Source organism: Onychostoma macrolepis, chromosome 13, assembly GCF_012432095.1.
Source record: "Onychostoma macrolepis isolate SWU-2019 chromosome 13, ASM1243209v1, whole genome shotgun sequence".
Taxonomy (NCBI): Eukaryota; Metazoa; Chordata; class Actinopteri; order Cypriniformes; family Cyprinidae; genus Onychostoma; species Onychostoma macrolepis.
Genome location: NC_081167.1, coordinates 13470400 through 13495288, shown reverse-complemented (window position 1 = coordinate 13495288; position 24889 = coordinate 13470400). Strand labels below are relative to the sequence as shown.

Here is a 24889-nt window from a genome sequence, read left to right as displayed (position 1 = left end):
TTTACACAAAGCCGCTTCCATTTAAAACCATAATGAGGTATGGAAAATGCAGGATTTTGAGCTGGATGGGGGAACTGTTACTATGCTAAATACACACAACAATGCATTCTACATGTATTAGTGTGTTCATTATACAGACACATACTTAATGCTGTTACATTCAATGAGCACTAGGTATGGATATCGCCAACTGCCTCACAATACAATGTACACTAAATATTTTAGTCACAATATATGACAATAATCACAATATTGTTATTGGATCAGGCAAAATGAGTCCTTATGCAAAGATCACTTTTACAATTGCTTAAACATGTGGTGGTAAAATAAAAAATTAAATTAAAAGCCAAATTACTTTAATAATCAAATTACAGGTGAAGTAAACATAAGAGATGCTTTGCCACAAGCTGCAACTGTAAGAACTACACTAACTATGGTGATGAAGATCTTCTTCTGAGATGATATTCCTTGGAGCATCCACATTGTTGGAACCCTTCCACATCGTCAGCAGGGATCTCAGGGTCTCAGGTGTTTCGCCCCTTAACCTGAACATCTCGCCTATGTGGGGCAGCGAAGACTGACTAGCCTTCACCTGCAGAAGGGTTCCAACTGTGGGCTCTCTTCAGCCACAGCCATCTTGACGTGGACTCGGCTGCTGCAGCTATGTCCCTGGTGGCTGTTTAGGCTCCAGGCCCACCCTCTGGAGGAAGTAGCACACCGATTTTGCTGGAAACCCGCAGCAGCCGACTTCAATAGGGTAGCTGGTTGCATGCCACCCCTTTACAACAGCTTCGTCGATCAGGTCCTGGTACTTGGCTTTTTTCAGTTGGTGGGACGTGGCTAGCCTCTCTTCCCAGGGCACCGTGAGCTCAGCAACTATGATGGTTTTCGTGCTCCTGGATAGTAGGAGGTCACTGCCACGTCCTGTGGGAAGACAAGCTTCCTCTTCAGGTCCACTCTCAACTCCCAGTCAGAGGCTCGTTGCAAGAAAGAAGGTGGGTTCTCAGCCACCGTGCCGGTCTTATGAGCCTTGTCTTCTTCCCTCACAAAGGTTATGGCTTTGGGCGGATGGGTCTGCTTGTTATTGGCTTTGACTCGCTGCTGTTCCACCCATTTGGTGATTTCCATAAGGACCTTGTCTTGCCTCCATCTGTACCGCCCTTCTGCCAATGCCTTTGGACAACCAGTCAGGATGTGGTTCGGTGTACAGGAGGCTGCTCCACATTGGTTGCATGATGGATCTTCCTCTCCGCCCCAGATCTTTATATTTCTTGGTGTTGGCAACAGGTCAGTCACCGAGCGCAGGAGAAAGCTCAACCTCCCTTGGTCGATCTGCCACAGTTCCTTCCACGACAGCGGTCGCTTCTGTGCCTGGTCCCACTGCGTCCATCGACCCTGAGAGGCAAGTCTGATCGCTTTCACCTGGTGCTCCTCCTCTGCTGCCTCACGGACTCTTTGCACCACGAGGCCTCTTCTGGCTCTGGCATAAGCCCTGCTTCACCTCTTCTCACTATAGTGTCCAAGGCCCAGGTGTCCCTAGCATACCACGCCCACAATTTCCTGGTGTTTCCAGTGGGATTCTGCTTCCATCACGGCTTGCTGGGGCTTCCACTTTCTGCCGCATTTGATGCTCTTGCTTGTGTGTCTTACTTTCCTGTCTTCAGACGAGAGGAGTGAACTGACTGCCCTTGCCTTGGTGGCTTTAAACTCCTCGACCACTGATAAGACTGGCAAGGAAAGCTTGGAGGTCTTGCTGTACAGGTTGATTGCGCTGAATGATGGGGGGACTCCCAGCCATTTCCGAAGAACTTACTGCACAGTCTTTCCATTCCTTCCACCTGAAACACGGGAAAGTCGTAATGTAGGAAGGGCCATTGCAGCCGGGGCATGATGCCATACTGAAAGCACCCGACTTTAAACCTCCTGAGCAGTTGGCTGCGCTCGATTGCCTTAAGCCAGGTGTTCAGATGGGCCTTGGTATTATTGAGATTGCCGCTGTCTTAGGGCCTTGGATGTTGAAGATGTTTCCTATTAGCTTCCCTTTCAAGATACTGAGGCTCCTTGACTTTTCCAGTTTAAACTGCAGGCGTGACCACGTTGCCATCTTTTCCAGTTCGCTCAAGATCCACTGTGTCCCCTGGACAGATGGAGTCATTACAGTCACGTCGTCCATGAAAGCTCGACAAGCGGGGTGCCTCATACTGTTGTCTACTTTCGGGCCTCTGCACTGCATTCCTCCTGCCTTTAGCAGCAGATTCATAGCCGCTATGAACAGGGCCACGGAAATCGAGCATCCTGCCATAATGCCCTTCTCGAGCCTTTGCCATTTGGTGGTGACGCTTCCCACGGTGAACCTCATCCGCAGCGCATCCATGCGTGCCATTACAAGCTCAACTACCTCTGATGGAACTCCGTAGTGATCCAATGCCTTTCGGATCAGCTGGTGTGGAACGCTTGGGTAGGCTTTGGCAAGGTCCAGCCAAACAACAGAGAGTGTGTTGTTACTCTTGGCTTCGTTGATGAGCTGGCTAATCACTGCTGTATGCTACAGGCAGCCAGAACTCCTCCTTTTTGGACACTGGGATCGATGAACTCATTGGCAAGCAGGTATGTTGTTAGCCTTTTGGTGATGATGGAACAGAAGATTTTTCCCTCTACGTCCAGCAGGGAAATCTCCTGAAACTGGTCGAGTCTTGTGGAATTGAGCTCTTTTGGCACAAAGCAGCCCTCAGCGAGAGTCCAGAGCCCGGGTTCCAGCTTCTTCTTCCACAGTGTCCGTAGGAGCTTTGAGAGCCTCTTCAGCAGCAGTGGGCACCATTTATAGATTTTATAGGTGGTGCCTGATGGTCCTGGGGCAGATCCCGCCCGTGCTTTTGTCACCACTGCCCTCACTTCATCCATGGTGAAGTCTGCCATGTTAAAAGGGGTGTGTGGTGTAAGAATCGGCAATTGGAAAGAGCATTCACCCAGAGGAAAACCTCTGGCGTTGTCTCCGTGTGCAGCCGCCACACTGTTTTCTATTTCCTCCTCTGCACATGACAGGGTCCCACCCTTGGGCTTTCCTAGTAGGTCCGCTGTGAATTGGAAAGGGTTGTTAAAAAAGGCTTTCCTCTTTCGGTGCTTCTCCCTCCGTTTCTCCCGTGTGGTCCGAAGCTGGATTAGCCTTTTCCGCGTCTCTGTGCTGATCTCATCCAGGGCCGCTCTTTCTTCATCGCTTGCTTCCCGCCACCTTCTCTCGAATGTCTTTAATTCTTCTCGCAGCTCCTTGATCTGCCGCTGTCTCCTGCTAGGCCCTGCTGGTGGCCTGGGAGTCTTGCCTTCTTTTGCGCCAAAGGTGTCGTGGCATGCCTGGTACACAACTTCAACCATGATCTTGATCTTCTTGGCTCCATCTCCTTTCAGAGTGTTTTCCAGGATGGTATTTAGATCGTTATCCAGTTTGGCCCATCTGCAGTCTGCTGCTGGTGGTCAATTCAAGCGTGGTTTCCTCTCGAAGTCTTTCGGACTTTCAGGTTCACCAACACTTCCTATGCTCTGAGTAGTGTGACGGGGTGGAAGAATCACGCGACAAGGTGATGAGCAGGTCCAGGTGTTCCGCGTCCGTCTCCAGGGCAACGCTGATGAATGGTCAGGACGCTCGTCACAGTAGGTTGAGCAGGGAGGTCTGGGGCACTGTGGTTTGCCTCCTGGCCCTGGACCTCCTCCACCGACTGATGAACACCCTTAACAAACTTAGAGAGGTTACTCTGCGTAAGCTCAGGTGCTCTGCATTGCTGACTCTGCTCTTTGCATTTGGACTTGCCTTGGTGGATTTTAACACCATGCTCATTCTTGAAAAGCCCTCTGCAGATGTTGCATCTTCTTTTGGCTTCAGACTTCTGTCTTTCCACAACCGTTCTCATAGTCCTTTTTCCATTGTTCGGGTCTTTAACCATTGATCCGTCCGATGGCAGATTATCTTCCCCCCCTCCTCGGTCCACCTGGGGGTATTCTCTTTGTTCAGAACACGTAGCTTTTTCCTTTTTCCGTACTTCGGGGTGCTAGCCCTAACACTGTTACATGCCGTCTTTCCGAGCCGTCGTCCGTTCTTTCACGGATGTCCGTGGGTCTTCCCCCACCACCAATGGGCCTCTCCCCATGGTCTCGACAATAAGGTGAAGTAAACATCAGAGATGCTTAATCAAAATTACTCAATTGTCAACTTATGCTCTGGTACCATTTTGTGAATGAAATATAGTGGATCAAATGTAAGACCAACTCAAACAGACAACTTCTGAGCATTCAAGCGTAAAAGTTTTCAAGTTTAAGTTTTGTTTAAAAGAGTCATTTCAGAGTTACTTGATTTGATTTTGTTACTTGTTGATTTGTTCAAACGAATCAGCTCATTAGAGTGGATTTTTCCCTTGATAGTCAAATCCCTGGCTTGTTAATTCTATTACATGTGAAACATGCATTATCTATGCATTTTCTGCTTTGAAACTATATGTAGCATTATGATTATTATAAATTAGTCACGTTTGCACTCAAAGTGTGAATGGAGAAAAAAAATACAAACAATGAGATAAATTACCTTACATTTTCAAAGCATTTAATCATTATCATTTGATTTATTTTCTGATTCCAGACCAGAATATGTACATCATCCAAAACAAAAAAACCCTGCTAATCTTGATTTTTTTTTTGTGTCTGTCTTTTAATTTTTTTTAATACATATTTAAATAGTTTTAAGTTAGTTTAAGTTATCCTGTGGCCCCCTTGTAAATAAAAAAAATAAAAAAATATATATATATATATATATATATATATATATATATAAATATATATAAACAATCTTATTGTGCTACATACCATTACTATAGTAAAAAACATTCCTAACAAGCCCACACACACAAGCATGTACAAGCACAAAAAGACAGACATCCGTCAATTCCAAACTAAATATTCAAACACATTAAAAAACACACAAAATCCCAGTACTCTGTCTGCCCTCTGTTGTCCTCTAACTAAGCGGGCCATTTCAAAAGGATACATGTCCTCCATCTTCCACAGACTGTTTTCTCTCTCTCGTCAAGGGCAGCCGGCCATGTGTCATATTTTACCCTGATCTTACTTTGATGGCCTGTCTCTTTTCTCCTTCAGACAACACACGCACACACTCAGTGAGAGATATCCATCCAGCCTTCCCTGTTCTCCACACAGTGGGCTACTCTCCATCTCTCCTCGTCTAATCTAACACAGATCAGTGGCTTAAACGTATTAGTGTACGAGGTGAGGTAAATCTCCTCCGTTCACTAACTCTGAAAAATGACACTGCTGGATTAGCGGCGGCCACAATCAGAGCATTAAACACACGTGCACATTTACACCAAGACGCAGTCAATAAAGCACTCTTAATCACGGAGGTATTCAACAAGGAGGAGAGCATGTATCCTTGAGAGATGTGGAGGGCCGCACATCTATCAAATCTCCACTGTGAGCGCTGGACCGCTAGTATAGGCGAGGAGGTGGGGCGGCAGTCAACTCCAGGAAATAAGAAAATGATTAAGAGTGATTTAATGTCACAGAATGTGGAGAAAACGCACATCTGTCCGACAGAGAATGATGTTATTACACCACCTTCCTTGCGCCTCTTCGCCTCTCTGCTGCCTTTCTCTCGCTCTTGCTGCAGTTTCATCTCTAAGAGCGATGAAGCTTGTATATAAACTCAGTGATTGGAAACCGGGAGAAAAGCCACAGCGAAGAACTAACACGAGAAGCCCACATCAAATCAATACAATTTGCGTCAGGTTGAATACTGCACTCGTAATGAAATATAGCCACACTAACCATTACAACAAAATTAGATGGGGGACACTGGGATATCCTCTAGTACATCTGGATGCATGAAGGCTGTTTATGAATTAACTACTGCATCGATTTCAGTTTGAAATAGTGTACGGCCATATGTACACCTTAAAGGGATAGTTTAACAAATAATGAAAGTTCTCGCATCCTCTACTCATGTCTCATACCTTTCCAAATCAATGATTTTTTTCTTCCATGAAAATGATGTTATTTAGCAGGTTGCCCAGACTGAAATTGGACAGACTCACTTATTATCTTGCCTTGCACCGTCTCAAATTTTCACAGAATTCACACTCTGCACAATCAACCAGCCATGGCGATATATGTAACAATCATTCAGACCATAACTGATCTGAAATAATATGGAACGACATTTAAAACAAAAAAATATAGAGTGGCAAGTATTCGGTCTGTTGAGTCCGTCCATGTATGCATACATTCATGCAAAAATGATTATGCTTCCCTCTAGTCAGTGTGGTAGAGGCACATTTGCTGTCCTTTGTAGTGAAATCACAAAATTAAATGTAAACAATGGTATATTTGTATTTCATTTTTAATGTTCATTTTATTTCGGACTGATCTAACAAAAACATCACACAGTTTGAACAAAACATTTGTAAAATAAAAAAATAAAAAATAACTATAGAGAATATTTATAATGGTATATGTATGTGTGTGTGTATATATATATATATGTATATATATATAGATCTTCGTTCATCTTCGGAACACAAATATTAAATATTTTTGATGAAATCCAAGAGCTTTCTGACCCTACGTACACAGCAATGCAACTACCATGTTCAAGGCCCAGAAAAGGTAGTAAGGACATCGTTAAAATAGATTAAATCAGTTAAATCAGTGGTTCAAAAGTCATTACTTTTGTTTTCTTTGGCACAAAAAGTATTCTCATAGCTTCATAAAATTACGGTTGAACCACTGATGTCACATATGGGTTTGGAACGACATGAGGATGAGCAATTAATGACAGAATTTTCATTTTTGGGTGAAGTATGTTATGTTATGCTTTGTTCTTCATACAAAGCTGTCGTTTGAATATTTGGAATGTATAGCACTATCTAATGGACTACTTTTGTGTCACTTGTGTTCTTTGTAGCTTGATAGCCATGTTTATTATTCACTTTCATTTATGGAAAACAACATCTGGATATTCTGCTAAATACATCTTGTTCCACAGAGACAAAATCATTCATGCTTAAAAGAGAGACTCTCTGATCTAGATACATACAAGTACACAAACAGACAGACAAATAAAAGAATAAAAAGAAATATCTCACCTTGGCATTTCCCTCCATTGGTTGGGTCTCCATAGTAACCAGGTAGACAGATCTGGCACTGCGGCCCAGTTGTGAGATTCTTGCACTGCTCACACACACTGCCATTTATACACGTACTGTGGCCGTTACACTGACATGCTGAAACATACAATGACAGGAGTGTGTGTTCATTTGATTAGACTGTTTTCACACACAACATCAGTGACTGGTGATCAGTGCATATATGTGTGAGCATGTGTGTTTTTATGTTTACCTGGGCAGGTTATGTAGGCCCAGTTATAGCCCTTTTCTCTTGAACAGACACTGGTGTCCAATACCCTCTCTCGGCTCTGTCTGCTCAGGCTCCTCATTGGTCCACGGTATGATCCCTCAATGCACTGGCCCTGACCTGTGTCTGTAGGGTCTCCGCACCAACCACAGTCAGGATGTTCCAGGCACTGACCACATGTACGATGACCTGTGCAGTTCTGAGCTAAAGAGAGAGAAGACTTAGATCATTTTGTAAAAAACTAGTTCAAGACAAATGGGTATTCGCTAACCCTTCTACCTCCATAGCCACAGTAGCACTCAATGTTGTTACTGTTAACTAAAATAAAATTTGTGACGTTTGATAATTAGAAATGAAATAAATAAATGGAAATACTAAAATTAGTAATAGTAACAGTTAAATAAAAAAATTTAAAAAAAAATAAAAATAAATATTAGAATGTTTTTTAAAGGATCATGTGACATTGAAGAGTGGAGTAATGACTGCTGAAAATTGAAAATTCAGCTTTCTCCATCAAAGGAATAAATAGAAAACAGTTATTATTAATTGTAATATTACACAATATACATTTTATACTGTATTTCTGATCAAATAAACAGCCTTGAAAAAAAAAAAAAAAAAACTTTCAAAAACATCAAAAAATCTTAATTATTCCAAACGTTTGGCCACCAGTTTAATTATATATACGTAACAGTTCCAGGGTTGCTGCAGGATTTTTAAGCTCAAATTTAAGACTTTTTAAGACCTGCACAAAAAAAAATGTATATCATATAAGCAGGGTAGGGCAATGTCTATAGTATACTGTAAAATTACTGTAAAAAGCATGATTTACAGTTCAGATAGAAGCTTTCACAAAAACATCCTACAAAAAGTTTTATAAAATGATACACTTCACATTTCAGCCTTTAAACCATTTTTAAGAAAATGGATGAGTCAAAAGTATTAATTATTATATTAATTTAAACAATTATCAATAAATTATTATACTAATTAAATAACATACAAACAAATTTTACTGTTTAGATTTTTATAATGAATTATCTCCTTATCGATCCACCAGTTCACATTTACAGCTCTGCGTGTTTGCAGGGTAAAAACATGGGTCGAGTTTTGCATTGGTCTGAACAAAAACAACCCAATGTTCCTGCAATACTAGAGGCTGCAGTTCTAGGACTGCATAGAACCCTATTTTTTTGGGACAGCACCATCTATTCCAACAGAGGAGACCTGATTCAAACATCAAACAAACAGATGCAAACAAACAGCACATCAGACGTGACGCACTGCGGCTAATTAACTGAATTTTAAAACAGAATATACTGAAATAAATTAGGTTAAATATTTCAAGAGGGTTACCAACGTGTATGTTTAGGTTTAGGAGTTGGTTAGGACAATAATTAAGTGTATACAATTAAATAACTACATAATTCCTTAAAAATAATAATATACAGAATTGAATAGCAAGTGCTATAAAATAGTATGAGCCACTAATATTTAGTCATTTAGCAGGTGCTTTTATCCAAAGCGACTTATAAACGAGGACAATGGAAGTAATCAAAATCAACAAAAGAGCAACGATATGCAAGCCCTATAACAAGTCTCATTTAGCCTAACGCAGTACACGTAGCAAGAGGTTTTTTTAAAAATTATATAATAAATAAAAGAAAACATAGAATAGAAAAAGAATAGAGCAAGCTAGTGTTAGAGGCCTTTTTTTCTTTTGTTAATTGTATAATAAATAAAAAGAAAACAGATAGAATACAAAAAGATTAGAAAAGCTAGTGTTAGTCTTTTTTTTTTTTTTTTTTTGGAAAACAAGCAGTAAATTTTTTTTAAAGAATAGAATTAGAATTATTTTTGGCTCATTAAAAATTAATCTTGCTGCACGTTCTGGATTAATTGTAAAGGTTTGATAGAACTGGCTGGAAGACCTGACATAATACATACATACAAAAAAATAAATAAATGAAATTAAATCATTTTAAAAACAAACAAACAAAAAAACTATAGGATCCTAGAAATCCGGTTCTGAAACTACAGCCTCCGGTATTGCAGAAATACCCTACTCACAACAACAGCCTTATTGAACATGCACATTCATTCTCTGCCAGCAGGAGGCGCTTTGGAACTGTTTCCCCCGGTAACGCTGTACACAAAGCAGCGCAGCACTGGACTTTGAAACGTGCAGCGCTCATATTTTAGTTATAGCCTTTTGAAGTTTAATCGTCACATTAAGCTGTATCGCAATTCTGGTCTGTACCCAAATTTAAGAACTTTTGAAATCATAATTAAGACTTTCTTGTACAATTTAAGACTTTTTAAGGACCCGCGGGAACCCTGAGTACTAATAATACTACTAATGATAAACATGACAAAAAGTACATTAAAATTACTTAATCTAAAGTTAAATTGAAAACTGAAAATATAAAAATGCTAATATTAAAGCTACACTATTTTACTTACACTTATAAACCTATAATAATTATTTATATTTTAGAGCAGTCGGGACAGATTTCTTGGGAATTTACAGACATTCAGCACAATCAGAATAAATAATACTAAAATAATTTGGTAACCTTTTAACTAAGCAATAAAATATCAAGTAACATCACTTTGCGTAAAGCCATCAGGCCATAAGAGAACATCTGCTGCAAACTAGTAGCAAAACATCTTGGTTATGTATGCAAGATCAGATACATTAAATACTTGTCACACTCAAACAATGATAAAACAGTTTCGGCTTTGCAGCTTACCCAAACTGCAAACTCCACCTCTGAGTAGAGGCAGCCCACACACATGGGCCTATTTACAAGGGTCTGGCTTCTTCAGTGCAAACAACCAGCTTTAATGCTTACCACTGAAGTGTGGATGAAATATGGCATTTAAGCAATGTTTTTATAGCCAAGAAAACAATTATTTGTTTGGCCCAACAGAAAAGACCACCACAGGAGCTGTCTTATTGATCTCCAGCAGGTAAATATAAAAAGTCCAGTGACAGTCAATGGAGCTGACAGAGAAAGAGAGAGAGACATAAAACAAGAACAATAAAGTCCTAGAGACCCCAAACACCATCTTATTTTATCTGAATAACCCAAGACGAAGAAAATAAGACAATGCAAATGCATTTTCACAGTCTGTCAGTGAAACTCGCAAGACTGCCAGATCTATACTTGAGACATTCACAAAGCAGAAAAAAACAAACAAAAAGCAAAGTGTTAGCACCTCCTGGAAGTTGCAGCAACTCTTAGTTTATATTCAGAATAATTCTATATCAGTTTTGTTGCACGCATTGAAATGTATTCCGACTCCGTGTTAGTATCTGACCTTTTCATTTCAAAATGAATCAAGTTTTTGTGCCACTGAATAATGAATGTGTATTCATACAATGTGTCTGACATTCAGAGTGCTGGACATTCGAGACACATGGGAGAGTGTCATATGATTTACATTTTCTCTGCCAGTAGGGGTTTTCTATAACAAAGTTTCCTGAGCCCCTCAGTAATGACCTCCTTTCATTTTTCATTTGTGTGTGTGGGAGCAGAAAATGTATGCAGGCAATAGGGACAGAAGAAGCGTCCATCAATGCACCCCTCGACCAGACCCCATCTAATGGGTCCTCAGACAGCGCGAGGGTCAAAAACATTCTCAGGGTTAATGGCGAGGGCAGATTCTAGAAGATGTGGAGAGTGTCATTAAAAACAGGGCAGAAAGGCACCCTGAGAGAATGCTGCCACAGTCAGTGTGATACTCGGAAGTGAAAATAAGACTCTTTGAAGTGCCACAGTGTTTCACCTACCTTATAATATTCAAAAATGTGCTGTCTGGAGACATAAAGAGATTCTATTTATTTTTGAAAGGCAAAGTTTTATCATCTACAAGGAGTCTTTCTGGCCATTATCACAACAGCAGGTTTAAAATATTGTTCTAATGAGTACATAAGTTTAAAATAAAACATAAAATAAACCAATATTTAATATTAAAATATACTGATATTAAAATTAATATTTCAAAATAATTATAATAAGAACCAGAAAGAACACCACACCACTGACATGGTGAATTGAAGCTGTTCTAATTACTGCAGGATGTATACAAACATCTTATATACAGTAAATGAATAATACATCACATGGAAAAAAGAAATTTGAAAAAGTTTTCTGACATATTCTGTAAAAGTTCTGGGCATATTTGCATGTTCTTTTGAGTTCTTGATCTAGATTTCTACAGCGCACAGATGTGTTAGGTGAACTCTCTACCCAGAAGCTCCTCACTCCTCCTGCATTATTCACGCCCAGTACAATGATTCATTTTGCTATGCCATGTATTCGGCACAATCACAGAGGTGTTTCATAATTACAAACACAATTCTCATCTCTTCCTCTCTCACTTTCTCTCGCTCCCTCCTTTCCCTTTTTGTGTTTTAGCAAAAGATAGGAAGATTATCTTTAGCCAAGGACACCTACACATTCATTACATATGCAAATCTATACAACACTCACTATGTTGTGTTTTTTTTTTTGCCTAAAAAGTACCACTTGCCTTCACTTAATAAGCACACCGTTGGGTCTTTACACAGATTCAGTATGAAGTTTCACAAAAGGTCATTAAAAATTCCAAATTAAATCTAGAAATAAGTTCTTATTATAACATAGAAAGTTGCTAGTGGCACTCGTTCAGCTATTAGATTTTTAAAAAAGACATTTAGTGAAATCTCCAGTAGCTATAAGAACTGGTTTTTATCTATGTTTTTCATAACTTTCATAACTATATGCGGGGACATTATTAACACCATAGATTATCAGACATCAATGTTTGTTTCATTCCTTTGTAGTGAACAACAGTCAAACTGGCATTCCAAGGACCAGTTTATGGCAGGGCCCCTCTCTAACTGCCGGTGTGGAGGGAGATGTGCCCCACTGTGATTGGATCTTGGTGGAGGAACATAAAAAGATGTTCAGAACCATCAGATAAGATGCCAAGACAACTGCCAGACACCTCTAACAGGACAGGAAGGGAGACGTTCTGCATCCACGACCACCTAAGAGAGGACTTCTCATTGGACTACGGGTTGACCCTCACCATCACACCCAATCCTAAGGTTTAGGAAATGACTGCCATAACAATTCCTCCAGACCTCTGGATGCAACAGCAGTGGCCGAAACAAAGAAAGGCCACACAGATCTATCCAAATCCATTCATACCCATGTTTGGAGACCTTAAATGGATGCAAACTGCAAGGGATTCACTTCATCCTCAGATAAAGTACAGTTTATGTTGATGGCCATTGACTGTTAACACAACAGTTCACGGAAGTAGGCCTATTAACATATTATGGTATGAATAAGTGATAGTTCAACAGTTTCCTATCATGTTTGGACTCTTTTTGCTCCTCATGATGCTGATAATAGTTTGAAAGAGGTTTGGTAAAGAAATATTGCATGGGTGAAATGTTAAAGACACTGTTTAACTTTGTACTCCACTGTATGCAAATGAGTTCCACACTAGGGCGGGCAACATCATGGCCACCTTGGACACAAGTGGCCAATCACATTCCTGGAACGGAGAGGCGCCAGATTCCAATCTCCTCCTCATCAAAAAGAGATAAAGGTACCTTCCCAAAAGACACTCCTTGTTCTGAGTCTGAGTCCTGTTACCGGGAAGGCAGCAACAGGAACACTCCCCGTTTCTGAGTCTTTCATCTAGAGAGACACCAACAGAAACACCAAAGTTCTGAGTCTCTGATACATCCAGAGAGACAGTAGCAGATACGACGTTCTGAGTCTTTGGCCTGACGAGGAAAGAGATTTCAAGACAGCTAAGGTTTAACTCAGCTCCTGAGCAAACCTTCTTTATCGCATTTGGCTGCTCTTCAGTTGCAAAGGACCCAGTAGTGACGGACCCGTCTGACTCTTGCCGCTCGAAGCAGCACAACCCAGTCCGCAAGGACCTCCGCAGTGGCAGACACTGCCTGAAACCCACGGCTCCTCAACGACGCAGCCAGGCTGCAAAGGACCCCGTGAAGACCCATCTGACCCAGCTGCCCGGTCCATGCTCTAAGGACCCTTTGTGGCACAACAGAAGTTCAGCATCCTCCAGGTCAGCATTAACGGCTACCGTAACGCAACTCTGTGCCCTCCCCACTGTACGCAGTCTGCATCACCAGTGGAAGACGTCTCTACCGCTGGACTGATCACCCGCCTGTGGAACGTAATTATAAACTTACCAAACCTCTTTCCTAAAGACCTTGGCTTAGTTTATACCTGCAGCCTATGTTTCTCTAACCTGTTTAGATAACATTTACTTGGGGTCAGCATTACGAATAATAGCTATATTATTTGTTCAGAGATACATAAGCATTTATTTATCGTTAATTCCACCAGAGCCATTAAGTGGTTCCCATAAGCAACATTTCCATAGAAATCTCTTCCATTGCTACATTCAGCTCAACAGCATTGCATTCAGCCGTTCTTTGAATTGCACACATTGGAGGGAGCTGATCAGCTGATTTATTTGAAAGATTGGTGATTTAGCTAGCTAGTAGAGCCTTGGATCATCAACACAAAGAAGACACAATTGTAATAAGATAAATGAAATTTATTAACAATAGATATGCAAGAGTAAATACAACAACTAGTGATGATACCAATAAGTGAATATGCACTGCTAATAGAGAATAATAGACAACTAAATATGAAGGAAGATACTGAGTAAATCGCAGCCATGGTTTTGAGGACCCTCCCTTTGAGCCACTACAGTCAACTACCCTTCGGTCCCTGTCGCTAAAGACTATTCTGCTCTTAGCACTAGCGTCGGTCAAGCGAGTAGGAGACCTGCAGGCACTCTCCACTAGCCCTGCCTGCCTGGAATTCGGGCCTAACGACTCCAAGAAACCGAGACAGGGTTAGGTGCCCAAAGTGCTTTCCACTCCATTCAGAGCTCAGGTCATCACGCTCTCCGCGCTTCCTCCCTCTGATGAGGACCGTGAGTTATCCTTGCTCTGCCCTGTCAGAGCATTGAGAATGTACTTTGAGCGTTCCACCCCCTTTAGGAGGTGGGCGTGGTCTAGCGGTGTGTCTATTTGCTAGGTTTTATAACCTGGACGTACCGGCCTTACAGGCCAGGGTCCTCTCTGCTTAATGGCACTTTTAAGCAGCTTAATTCCGCACGGCGTTCAAGCTCTCTGATTGGTTACTTGTATGTTTCGGCCCAAGGTGTCGAAATGCAAGAAGTTCTGGAACGATTATCCGGGCCGGGCGTGACCTCTTTGAGTTTAGCCCGCTTTAGCCTTGGAGTCATTTTTATGCTTCCCTTGAGCATTGAATGCTTAAGGTGGTTTAAATTGAATCGTTCCTCTATCAGCACGGCGTGATTGAATCGTGTTCCCATAGTGTCTTTAGACAAGACACAGTACGAAGTGGAGTATCGACAGGGAACGTACTCGCTTACTATCGTAACCTCGGTTCCCTGAGATACGGAACGAGTACTGCTTACTTGCCGTGCTGGATAGCTGCTCGACTCAGTCATCGCTTCAGTCGAAGAAACCTGAGTTCCTATGGCAAAACGGCCGCTTATATAGCCAGATGGCTCCGCCCATTCTGGCGGGCTCCGTCGCCATAGGTTCGTGCAGCTCCACTGCCGAGCCATTGGTTCGTTTTTAACACACTGCACGAACCAATGGCCATGCAGTTTCACTGCGGGATTGAATAAGGCTTCAGTCAGAAGGAAAAAAGGATTTCCCAATTTTACAAAAAATCAGCAAAGAATCACAACAAAAATGTTTTGCAGCATAACTAATTTCAACATTGACAAATGTCTCTTGAGCATATTACAATGATTTCTGAAGGATCATGTGACACTGAATTTTAAATTTTAATAACTGTAATAAATGATATGGTGAGCATGTGAGACTGACCCTAAACATTTTCACAATAGTGTACATAATTTAAAATATTTTTGTGAAACTTTTCTGATGTGGAAACCCTTATCCACAATGACTTCCAAAAAAAAAAAAAAAACAGAATTGTAAGATTATTTTTTAACAGAAAGGATGAAGAGGAAATTTATGACAAAAGTATGCTCACCATAAAGCTTTACTTTTTGCCTGAAGAACGTTCACACATTTGTCTGTCTCTTTAAAGACTGAATAATAACAAAGACTTTTTTGAAAACAAAAAACAAAAAGACTTCAAACTCATTCGTACCATAACAGTACAGCACAATGGACGTGGCTGACGTACAACACGCTGGCGCATTGTACAATACGGTATTTCTATTATCTCAACTTCTGAATTCAAAAGGCTATATTTGCTGAGCATATTGAGCCAGTGAAGAAGTTCATTTCCATTTTGATTAGGTGCATATTATCATGCTGTCACACGTTTCTTTATCTCTTTCTAGAGCTTTGTTTAAATATGAAAACTGCACTTTCTCTAATTAAATTATCCTCCATCACAACAGCTACATCTACGGGGCCTTTCAAACCAAAGAATCACGCAGCAAAATATTTGCTTTGCCCATGAACCGACTCCTTGGAGGAGGAAAAGATATCCTCAAGTAATTCACTTCCATCAGAGAGCTGACCTTAATGATGTTTATTGTCTGACAGATCGACTCTATGAAATACAACCATCAACATTCAAGTTAACAATGCACTGGAGGCCTTTAGTCTCTGCAGTGCAGATAAAAATCAATGACCAGCACATCCACAGAGAAAGAACAGTAATATCTGTGTAACTCTATAATGGCGAATGGAAGGGGAGGTCGTGGTCTCAGGGTCTCAAGGCCATGAAAGACTTTCAGCTTCCTGAGACACTACAGACAGGCAATTTTGCCTGTCAGGCTTTTGTAGTAGTATTTTTTTCTGAAGAAATATGTTGGTTATTAAGCATTATGCCTCTCAGTTGGACTGCATTTCAATTTTTCATTCTCCTCCCCATTGCAGCTGCTCATTTACACTACATTACGATGCCAGCTCCAGTGCCTCTTAATGCAGAAGGAAAGAATCATTCTATGTGTCTACAAACTTGCTGATGACTATACAAGGTAGGACCGCGTCAGCTACTCCTAAGGCTTTTCTGAGACGATTACCATCAGTCATTTCAGATACTTTGGCATGATTCTGTGTTGTTTTGGACCACATGATATCGCTCTTGTGTATAGGGATATTTCTGCAAATCTACTTAGAAGGAACTAAAGGAGCTGTTGAATCATAAAGTGACTGAGCAGTGATCTGAACAGCCTCGGCCTCAGACTCAGATGCCGTGCCCATGGACCGGCCAAAGTTTTCACACTGACGCATGATGCACATAAAAATGGCAAGGCTGAAATCACATGTTCAAATTTGATTGGCTGACTTTACACAACTTGAAATATATAAAAGCACTTTAAAAATTTCTTGCAACAAAGCTGGGTTTTCAAGGACCTGAAATTATCAAATAAATAATTGTTATATGGTATATTCTTTTAAAATGTATAAAGATCTTCTTTTCACAGAGACTGTTGTGCAATTATTTTACTGACAAAAAAAAAATCATATTTAGGGGTCCAAGCCCCACAGGTGCTAAACACTAGTCTGTTTGTTTTACGATTTTCTTATTATGCATATTATTATTCTTTTTGAGTGAATTAATTAATTTGTCTGGCATTGCACAATTTAACAAATTGACCTATATCTACAGAAAAGCAAAGTCCAAACTTCATGAAACATGACAAGTAGCTTGCTAAACTGCACGAAAACATTACATCAAATTTTGACAACAGAAAATGGTGCAAATCCACAGCAAAAGATATATCAAGAAATGTCCCATTTTTTTCCATAAAATGGTAGTCAATGGTCATCAAAACTATTCTGTTACCAATAGGCCCGTCGCAATAATCAATATATCGACTTATCGCACAATATATGTACATTACCTCAATCATTTTTTGTGACGCAATATATTGCCCATTATATTTACATAAAAATTAATGTTACCATGTTTTTTGCATTCCACTTGCACCTTTATCTTTTGCAGCTTCTCGTACATAACGTGGTGCTAGTTCAAATTTAAAAAATGCTTCAAATTTAAAAAAAATCTGCAGATATGGGCTTGTTTAGAGATCTGTGCCTTTGTGCATACGACATCTGACTGCTAAGTAGTGATTGTGTTTTTCAGCAATAGTGTGCACCCTTAGTTTACAGAGAAAAGAAGGTTGTGGAAAAAAATCTGTAGATGGAAAAATCTCCATGCAAGTTCTTTGTGCATTTTTCTTTTTTCTACATGTTACTTTGCACTTTTTGTTAGAAAATATTTATTTACTATTTATTTAAGATTTTTAAGGTATCTAATATTTTGATACTTAATTTCCATGATTAAGAATTAAAAGTTTTTTGTCATTTGAGAGTGTGTAGGCCTTCTTGCATTATTATGCTGTTATATTATGATTATATATTAAGTGGCATAAAATGGTCTTAAAATGACAATAAAAACGCTTATCGTAATTATTTCTGGGGCAATATATCACACAACAAAAAGTTGTTATCATGACAGGCCTATTTACCAACATTCTTCAAAATATATTCTCTCATGTTCAACAGAAAAAATGAAATGTGCAATTACAAGAGGGTGAGTAAATGATGACAATTTTCATTTTTGAGTGAATGATCCCTTTAAGTCATTTTTTGTCAGTTGACTTAAATTGTTTTAGAAAACCCAACCACTAAATGGCACATAAACACAAAACAAAGAGTGTTTAGTCATTTTACATGACAATCAGATCTCTTGCTGTCTAAGCGGGTTGTTCTTTGTCAGAAAACCTGCAATGAGGACCAGACTTCATGCCACAAGTCAAAATTCTGAATAAGATGAAAGGTCTGAGACCAAGATCAGAAAGACTTTTTTCTCTTTGTTCAGGGTCTGTCTCATGTGCAAGGCCGGACAGACGTCGATAATTTATAGATTTTCCGGTGGAGGCCAGTCAGAGTATGACAGGAGTTTATAGTGAGTTTGATACCTGCCTGTGCAGCAGGGCTGAGTGTTCACAGCATCTGCTCTCTCAGAACTCAATCTCCCTTAGGCTCACAACAGAAGGGAAAAATGAGAAGGCAGAGAGTAAACGAGTTAGAAGCTGTGTGTGTTCACCACAATAGCGTGTACTCATAACTCCAGCTTCTAGTCTGCCATGTATCTTAATGTACAATTGTCCTTGATGGTATGAGCCTGCACTCACCGCCACAGTCTCCAGTTTGCCACTCCAGGCACTGGCCGTAGGGGAAGGAGATGACGTACGCATTGGAATCCACACAGCGCTTGGTACTGCCGCACCACATGCACTCCATGGCCTGGCTGGTGCAGTTGGCACAGCTGGTTCGCAGGGCGCAGGGAATCTTACATGGACGCACGCTAAGGTTTGGGCTCACTGAGGGAGGAAAATGCAGTAGTAAGTATTGCAATGACCTTTAAGTGAATTACATCATTTAAAATACTGAGCAAATATTGTCAAACTATATTTAAAAAAATCTGAATAAAAATTGCATTCAATTTTCTGATAAACATACAGTGAGGTCCAAAAGTCTGAGACTTTGTGTAAAACCTGAAGATCAAGAATGATCCAAAGAACATCCTGTGCTTCAATGGAAGCAAGAACATGTATACAAGTCAGATGATCAATGTCAAGAAATTTACTTTGATTAGTAACTGAGAATCAGCAATCTTAAACATGTTTATAATAACATTTCACTCAAATTTTTATTTGATCAAAGTTAATCCTAAAACTTTGTTTAAAATTACATTCTAAATCCTACATTTCAGTGTGGTCCCAGACTTTTGCACTCCATTGTAAATCTCTTTAGCTATAATAATATATTCGGCATTTTTATCAACACGTACTGTAAAGATGACAATGTTTATTACAATCATGATAATGACAATGTCTGTTCTTATTGTCTGTTTGTTACCTCCTGTAGAGTAAAAGAAGCAACTGAAATGAGCACAATGAGCAGAATAATGTAAATAAGACATGAAAATGAGCAGAAGAAACACAGAGAAGAGGGGAGGACCAGTTGATGTTCATTCTTTATGCTCTTTGCGTATCTGTAGGGGGAGTGTCCAACTCTCGTTCAAGGCCTAATTTGTGTTTCCCCTGAGTCTCTATTCCAGAGTGTTTCAAATAGGTCCAACAGATATACTGCAGCCAAGGCAGCAGAACATATGAGAGTGTACACAAAAATTTCAATAAAAAGTCTATGAAAAGCAAGAAACTATAGCCCCTTGTTTTAACTGGACATTATAGTTTCATAAAACCTAGTCATTTGTTCAATACTTCATATATGGAAAAGAACATTATGGCTGATGCACACACCAAATCACATTCACATATGTGTCATACATAAAGCCAAGAGCAGGCCTAGACTGGATATGTATAAAATTCAAGGGAAAATCTGTGGAATTGGCATTAAACACAGTTTATGTAAGCGGAGCTAAGAATACAACACCCAAATTGCTAACTGAAATCATTATCAAATTAAGACCAAATATATTTAATAAAATGTAATAAAAAGGATGTGTAGAACTGTGTGAATGCCAGACTTCCCATTTCTTGAGAACTCTGTGGAGTTTTCTGTGGGAGCGGATTCAGTTTGGGTTTGATGTGTAAGAACATCATCAACCACAGAACAGGCACAGAATCACCTCCAGGTTCATGTTACAAAGGAAAGGTGAACAAAAAAAAAAAAACAACAACAACAAACCAACGAAAACTTTTCTCACCAACTGGCTTCTCACAGATCAGCCCCTCGGTGTTGGCAGTGCAAGGTTTGGCTTTGAGTCCGGCTACCTCAGCTCTTTCCAGGTATGCACAAAAGCCTGAGTCACTTGGCTCCCCTGGTAACCACTGCAGCGTGCTGGCAGTAAAGGGAGACATGTCCTCCCACCCCCAGTATGAAACATTTATCTTCCTTAGACCCACCCAGGGAGTTAGTTTCTGCAAGAGAGAAAACGGCTTTGTTCATGTCTTCTTTACACACACACACATACATGCACAATACAATACAATGAAACATATAGTAAAATTCCACATAGAATGCATAAAAATGCAATACAATGACTTAAACGGTTACTCCACCCCAAAATGAAAATTTTGTCATTAATCACTAACCCCCATGTTGTTCCAAACCAGTAAAATCTTTGTTTGTCTTCGGAACACAATTTAAGATATTTTGGATGAAAACCGGGATGCTTTTGACTGTCCAGTTGACTGGCAAGTAAATAGCCGTGCCACACGGATACATCTTCTATGTTTATTTACGCTTTAATTTGAACGAAAACAGCGTATCCGTGCGGTGCGGCTGACACAGAACAGCGTACGCAGTTTGCATCCAGCGGATATTCTCCAAAATGGTGCTACAGTGACGCAGATGAGACAAATTATTGAAAAAAGTCGTTATTTTCTTTATGTTCCGAAGACAAACAAAGCTTTTACTGGTTTGGAACGAACATGAGGGTAAGTGATTAATGACAAAATTTTCATTTTGGGGTGAAGTAACCCTTTAAATAGACCTCTTCTATGAATAGCATTTTTTTTTCTGGATTGATTTTAAAACTTCTTACAGCTATTATTATTTGAAAAACTGTTGTCCATCCATACACCTGTTTCCACTTAAATGTGATACTAAAATGTGACTGTGCCACATATCTAACATAAAGCTTGTTTAAATGCATTAAATCGCTTTGAACACAGGTTCAACAAGCTGCTATCGCCCTGTGTTCATAAATACTCTGATTATGAACATTAGTGTAAAGAACAGAAAAACATCTGAAGTTAAAATGACAAACAGACTGACATATTTGCAGATGCGATAAATTCAGTGAAATAAAAGAGAAGAGTTCATCTTCATAAACTGCTATTTGAACTCAATTTGAACTCGAATTTGCCACATTACAGACTTCCAGCTGGACATTCATTCAGTGCACCTTGACGTTTTGATGGCTAATAAGCCTGTCTCCTGTGCATAAGACATGTTATGGTGTTATAAATACACTTTTCTTTCTGTCTGTCTTCTTTAAGGAAAGGCAAAAGGCCAACGCACGTAATTATCAATTCAAAGCAAAACAAACTGAATTTGACATACCCCAACCTCTCAGATTTTCCATTCAAATTAACAACCTCCCTGTATGAAAAGGTCTTGCGTGCTTTGATTAAAAGGTTTAAAAGGTTTAAGATCTCCTGTGAGTTTGTGCAGCCACGGGGAGTGAGTGTGACTGTCTGTGTGAGTGACAGAAAAGAGAAAAAATAGTGGCAACTGAGAAACCGGTGCATGTGAATCTTTTTCACATCAAAGGTGGGTCCTTTAGAAAACTGTGTTAATCTTCAAAGGACAAAAGCTGCTTAAACACCGAGGCTCACGCCGCAATCAGCGAGGGAGCGGATTACGCAGAGAGTCACTCCTTTCCTTTTTAATTAACACATGACAAATATTTACACCGCGGCACCAAGGGGACTCCACAGATTTTGTGCAGAATGGCTCTTTACTGAAGGCATGAGTAAGGTTTTTTGACGTGTAAAGTTGAGGTTTAAGCTTTACTGACATTTAGAAACAAACCTACACCAGAAACAGCTGGCACTACATCTGGACTTGACACACAGAAACTTACCAAGTAAATTGTAAATGCTAATGTTTGTTTACTTGGACAGAAATATCTGTCAGGACATTTGAGGGAGTTAAAATAATCACTTTAAAATGGAATTCAGAGCAATGCAAGGCAAATGTACTTAAAATCGAGAACTAATTTAGGTAAACAAATCAGTTGCCCAGACAGAAGAGCTTGTGTCAGTCAAAAAAAGCTCACTGTCAGCATTATTCCTTTACTTTTTCACACTGCAATTGGTGTGAAAGGGCCTTTACAAATGTTAAAAATACTGATATTTCAATACCAAGCCAATGTTTAAAAAAAAAAAAGTAGCAATATACGCCTTTCTACATGCTGTAATTCCTGTCTTGGCAAAGTATTAAGTGAATGTAAACAGGCATTATTACTGTAGCTCATCCTTGCATGATAAATTGCTTATGATGTTCATATTTAACATATTTAAGTTGTTTTGGAAAATAGCATCTACTTAATGACTAAATGGAAAAGACTAAAAAGGCCATGTTTTCACTCATGAAAAAAATAATGACTAGTCACTGCTTTTAAATCAATCAATTATTTATTTATTTATTCGTTTGTTTGTTTATGACTGAAATTATATATTAATACTACAAATTGTATATTAATACTACAAATTGTATGCATTAATATTTAACTGCAGTAAGCAAAGGAGTGTGTTCAATAGCCTATTAGTTGCAAAACTAGGTATCTAGTACCATAAAATTTCACTGGTATTGTTATTGGCACTGGCTACTGAATTTCTGACATGGTGGCATAACTAATCTGTATGCAGCATACTGAAAAACTGGAAAGTGTTGACTGTGTGTTCTAGATCAATACCCAACCATTACCAAGACAAATCAATGTAAACTAGCAGACAAGCATCAGTGACTGAGCTTGACTCACCTTCTCCTGCAGCTGATACTTCTGCAGCTCATCCAGTATGAAGTCCACCTGCCTGGCTGAGGTCAGAGATGCAATGTTGCCATCCAGGTTCTTACAGTAGTGCTGGGCATTATCATAACTCTCCTTGCTTGCATTCAGCCTCAGACATGCATCTCCAACCTGACTCCAACCCTCTCCGCACAAATGTGCTGTAAAAAAGCAGAGAAATCCAGGATTCACTGTCCAAACTAGGCCTCACTCACACAAGACCTCTGAACAATGCTAACAAATCATTCTGATCAGGATATTGATAAAAGGAGCTTTCTATGTATTATACAGCCAAAAATAATTAAATAAATGCTGTTATTTTGAACGTTTTATTAATTGCGGTAAAAAGGTATCAGGGTTTCCACAAGATAGATATTGAGCTGTTTTCAATGATATTAATAAGAAATGTTTCTTGAGCAACAAATCTGCATATAATAATTTCTGAAGGGTCATGTGACACTGAGGACTAGAGTAATGGCTGATGACAATTCAGCTTTGCCATCACAGAATTGCAAAGAATTGTTTTCTACAGTTATTTTAAATTGTAATAATATTTCACAAAATTACTGTATTTGTGATCAAATAAATGCAGCCTTCTTTCAAAAACATTAAAAAATCTTATCAACCCCAAACTTTTGAACAGTAAATGTAAATTAAACTACACCTTAAAATTCAGGACCATGCTGCACTCTGGGGTTTGAACTTATTAAATTGAGCAGCATTGAATAATTAACCGTGACAATGGTTAACCACAAACACCCACCCCTCAAATTCCTGAAAAGCAGAAAAGCACATGGTCATAGCCAGTTATGAAACCACACAGCACTAAAAATAGCATTAAAATAAGCCCTTTCATTTCAACGGTATATTTTATAAAATGTGGTTGATTATACTCTAAGATAAAGGCTGTTATGTGATAAAGAAAGAAATAACAGAGCGAAGAAAAAGAACAATAAACCCTGGTTTTCTTGACAGGCCGCTCAGCCATGAATGGATAAATAGCTCAGCAAACTTGAATAATTACTGCACTTGGAATTGGCCTTCTTGTCCAGGTCAGAACTCATATGTGATGTACTATCCAGCTGCAAAGGTCACCCTTTTTCCATGCTTGGATATACACATGCCTTTACTACAGAGTTTATGTCCTTTGCAGATAAACTTGTTCATTTGTGTGTGTATGTTTGCTTCCAAATTGAGCTATCAGTCATAAATATGACAGCTGAGAACTGATTCTGTCTGGCTCACGTCCTTGAGAAGATCCTGATATCAGACACAGAGAGACTGCAGGAGAATGACCAGCATAAACCCTAAATGTACATGAATTATGGTTATTTACTCACTAATTAAACACTCACTTTTGTAAATTCAAATCACTAAGTGTTTACTTTTAGAAAAATTACAATATGCAGTACATATACATTGAGTTTACATTGAAATCTTATAGGATTCAAATTTTAATTAAAAACTACAAACAAACAAAAAACTGTATGATTTTGAAATGAAAATTTTTATATAAAGTAATACTGCGATATGCATAAGATGCATAATAACAAATCTTGGTCAAGAAAGTGTAAAAAAAATAACCAGTAACTATTTGTGAGCATGTCTGTTATGTGTATGTCAGTGGCGAGCGGTGACTTTTTAAACCGGGTATGCTGAGTGCCCATTTATTTTTTATTCCCAGTGAATAGGAGTTAAAACTCCCACCTGGATGACAATAATAGACTAAGCAAAATACCAAAAAAAATAAATTTAAAAATAATGATAATATCTTTCAAATATTGCCAAGTAACGTTGCAAACAACAATAAAATCACAGAAGGACTTTAACTGTAAGGGACACAAGTATACATAAAACAAAGGTATTGTTTCCTATTTTTTCCTGATGTTTGTTATTATTTCAGATTTTATATACATTTTTAT

At 39.3% G+C, this 24889-nt stretch overlaps 1 protein-coding gene across 4 annotated transcripts in view; it reads right to left on the bottom strand.

The window, feature by feature from the left end:
• Window positions 1-24889, bottom strand: part of atrnl1a (attractin-like 1a) — a 302814-nt gene that overhangs the window by 191297 nt on the left and 86628 nt on the right. For all 4 annotated transcript variants that reach the window (XR_009273862.1, XM_058795276.1, XM_058795278.1 and 1 more), the window contains 5 exons: window positions 22941-23128; window positions 20157-20370; window positions 18619-18807; window positions 7396-7614; window positions 7143-7280 (listed from right to left, as the gene is read on the bottom strand). Coding sequence is in view for 3 of the 4 variants with exons in the window: in XM_058795276.1 (XP_058651259.1) it covers window positions 7143-7280; window positions 7396-7614; window positions 18619-18807; window positions 20157-20370; window positions 22941-23128 (948 nt within the window). In the remaining variant the exon portion in view is untranslated. The remainder of the gene's footprint in view (window positions 1-7142; window positions 7281-7395; window positions 7615-18618; window positions 18808-20156; window positions 20371-22940; window positions 23129-24889) is intronic.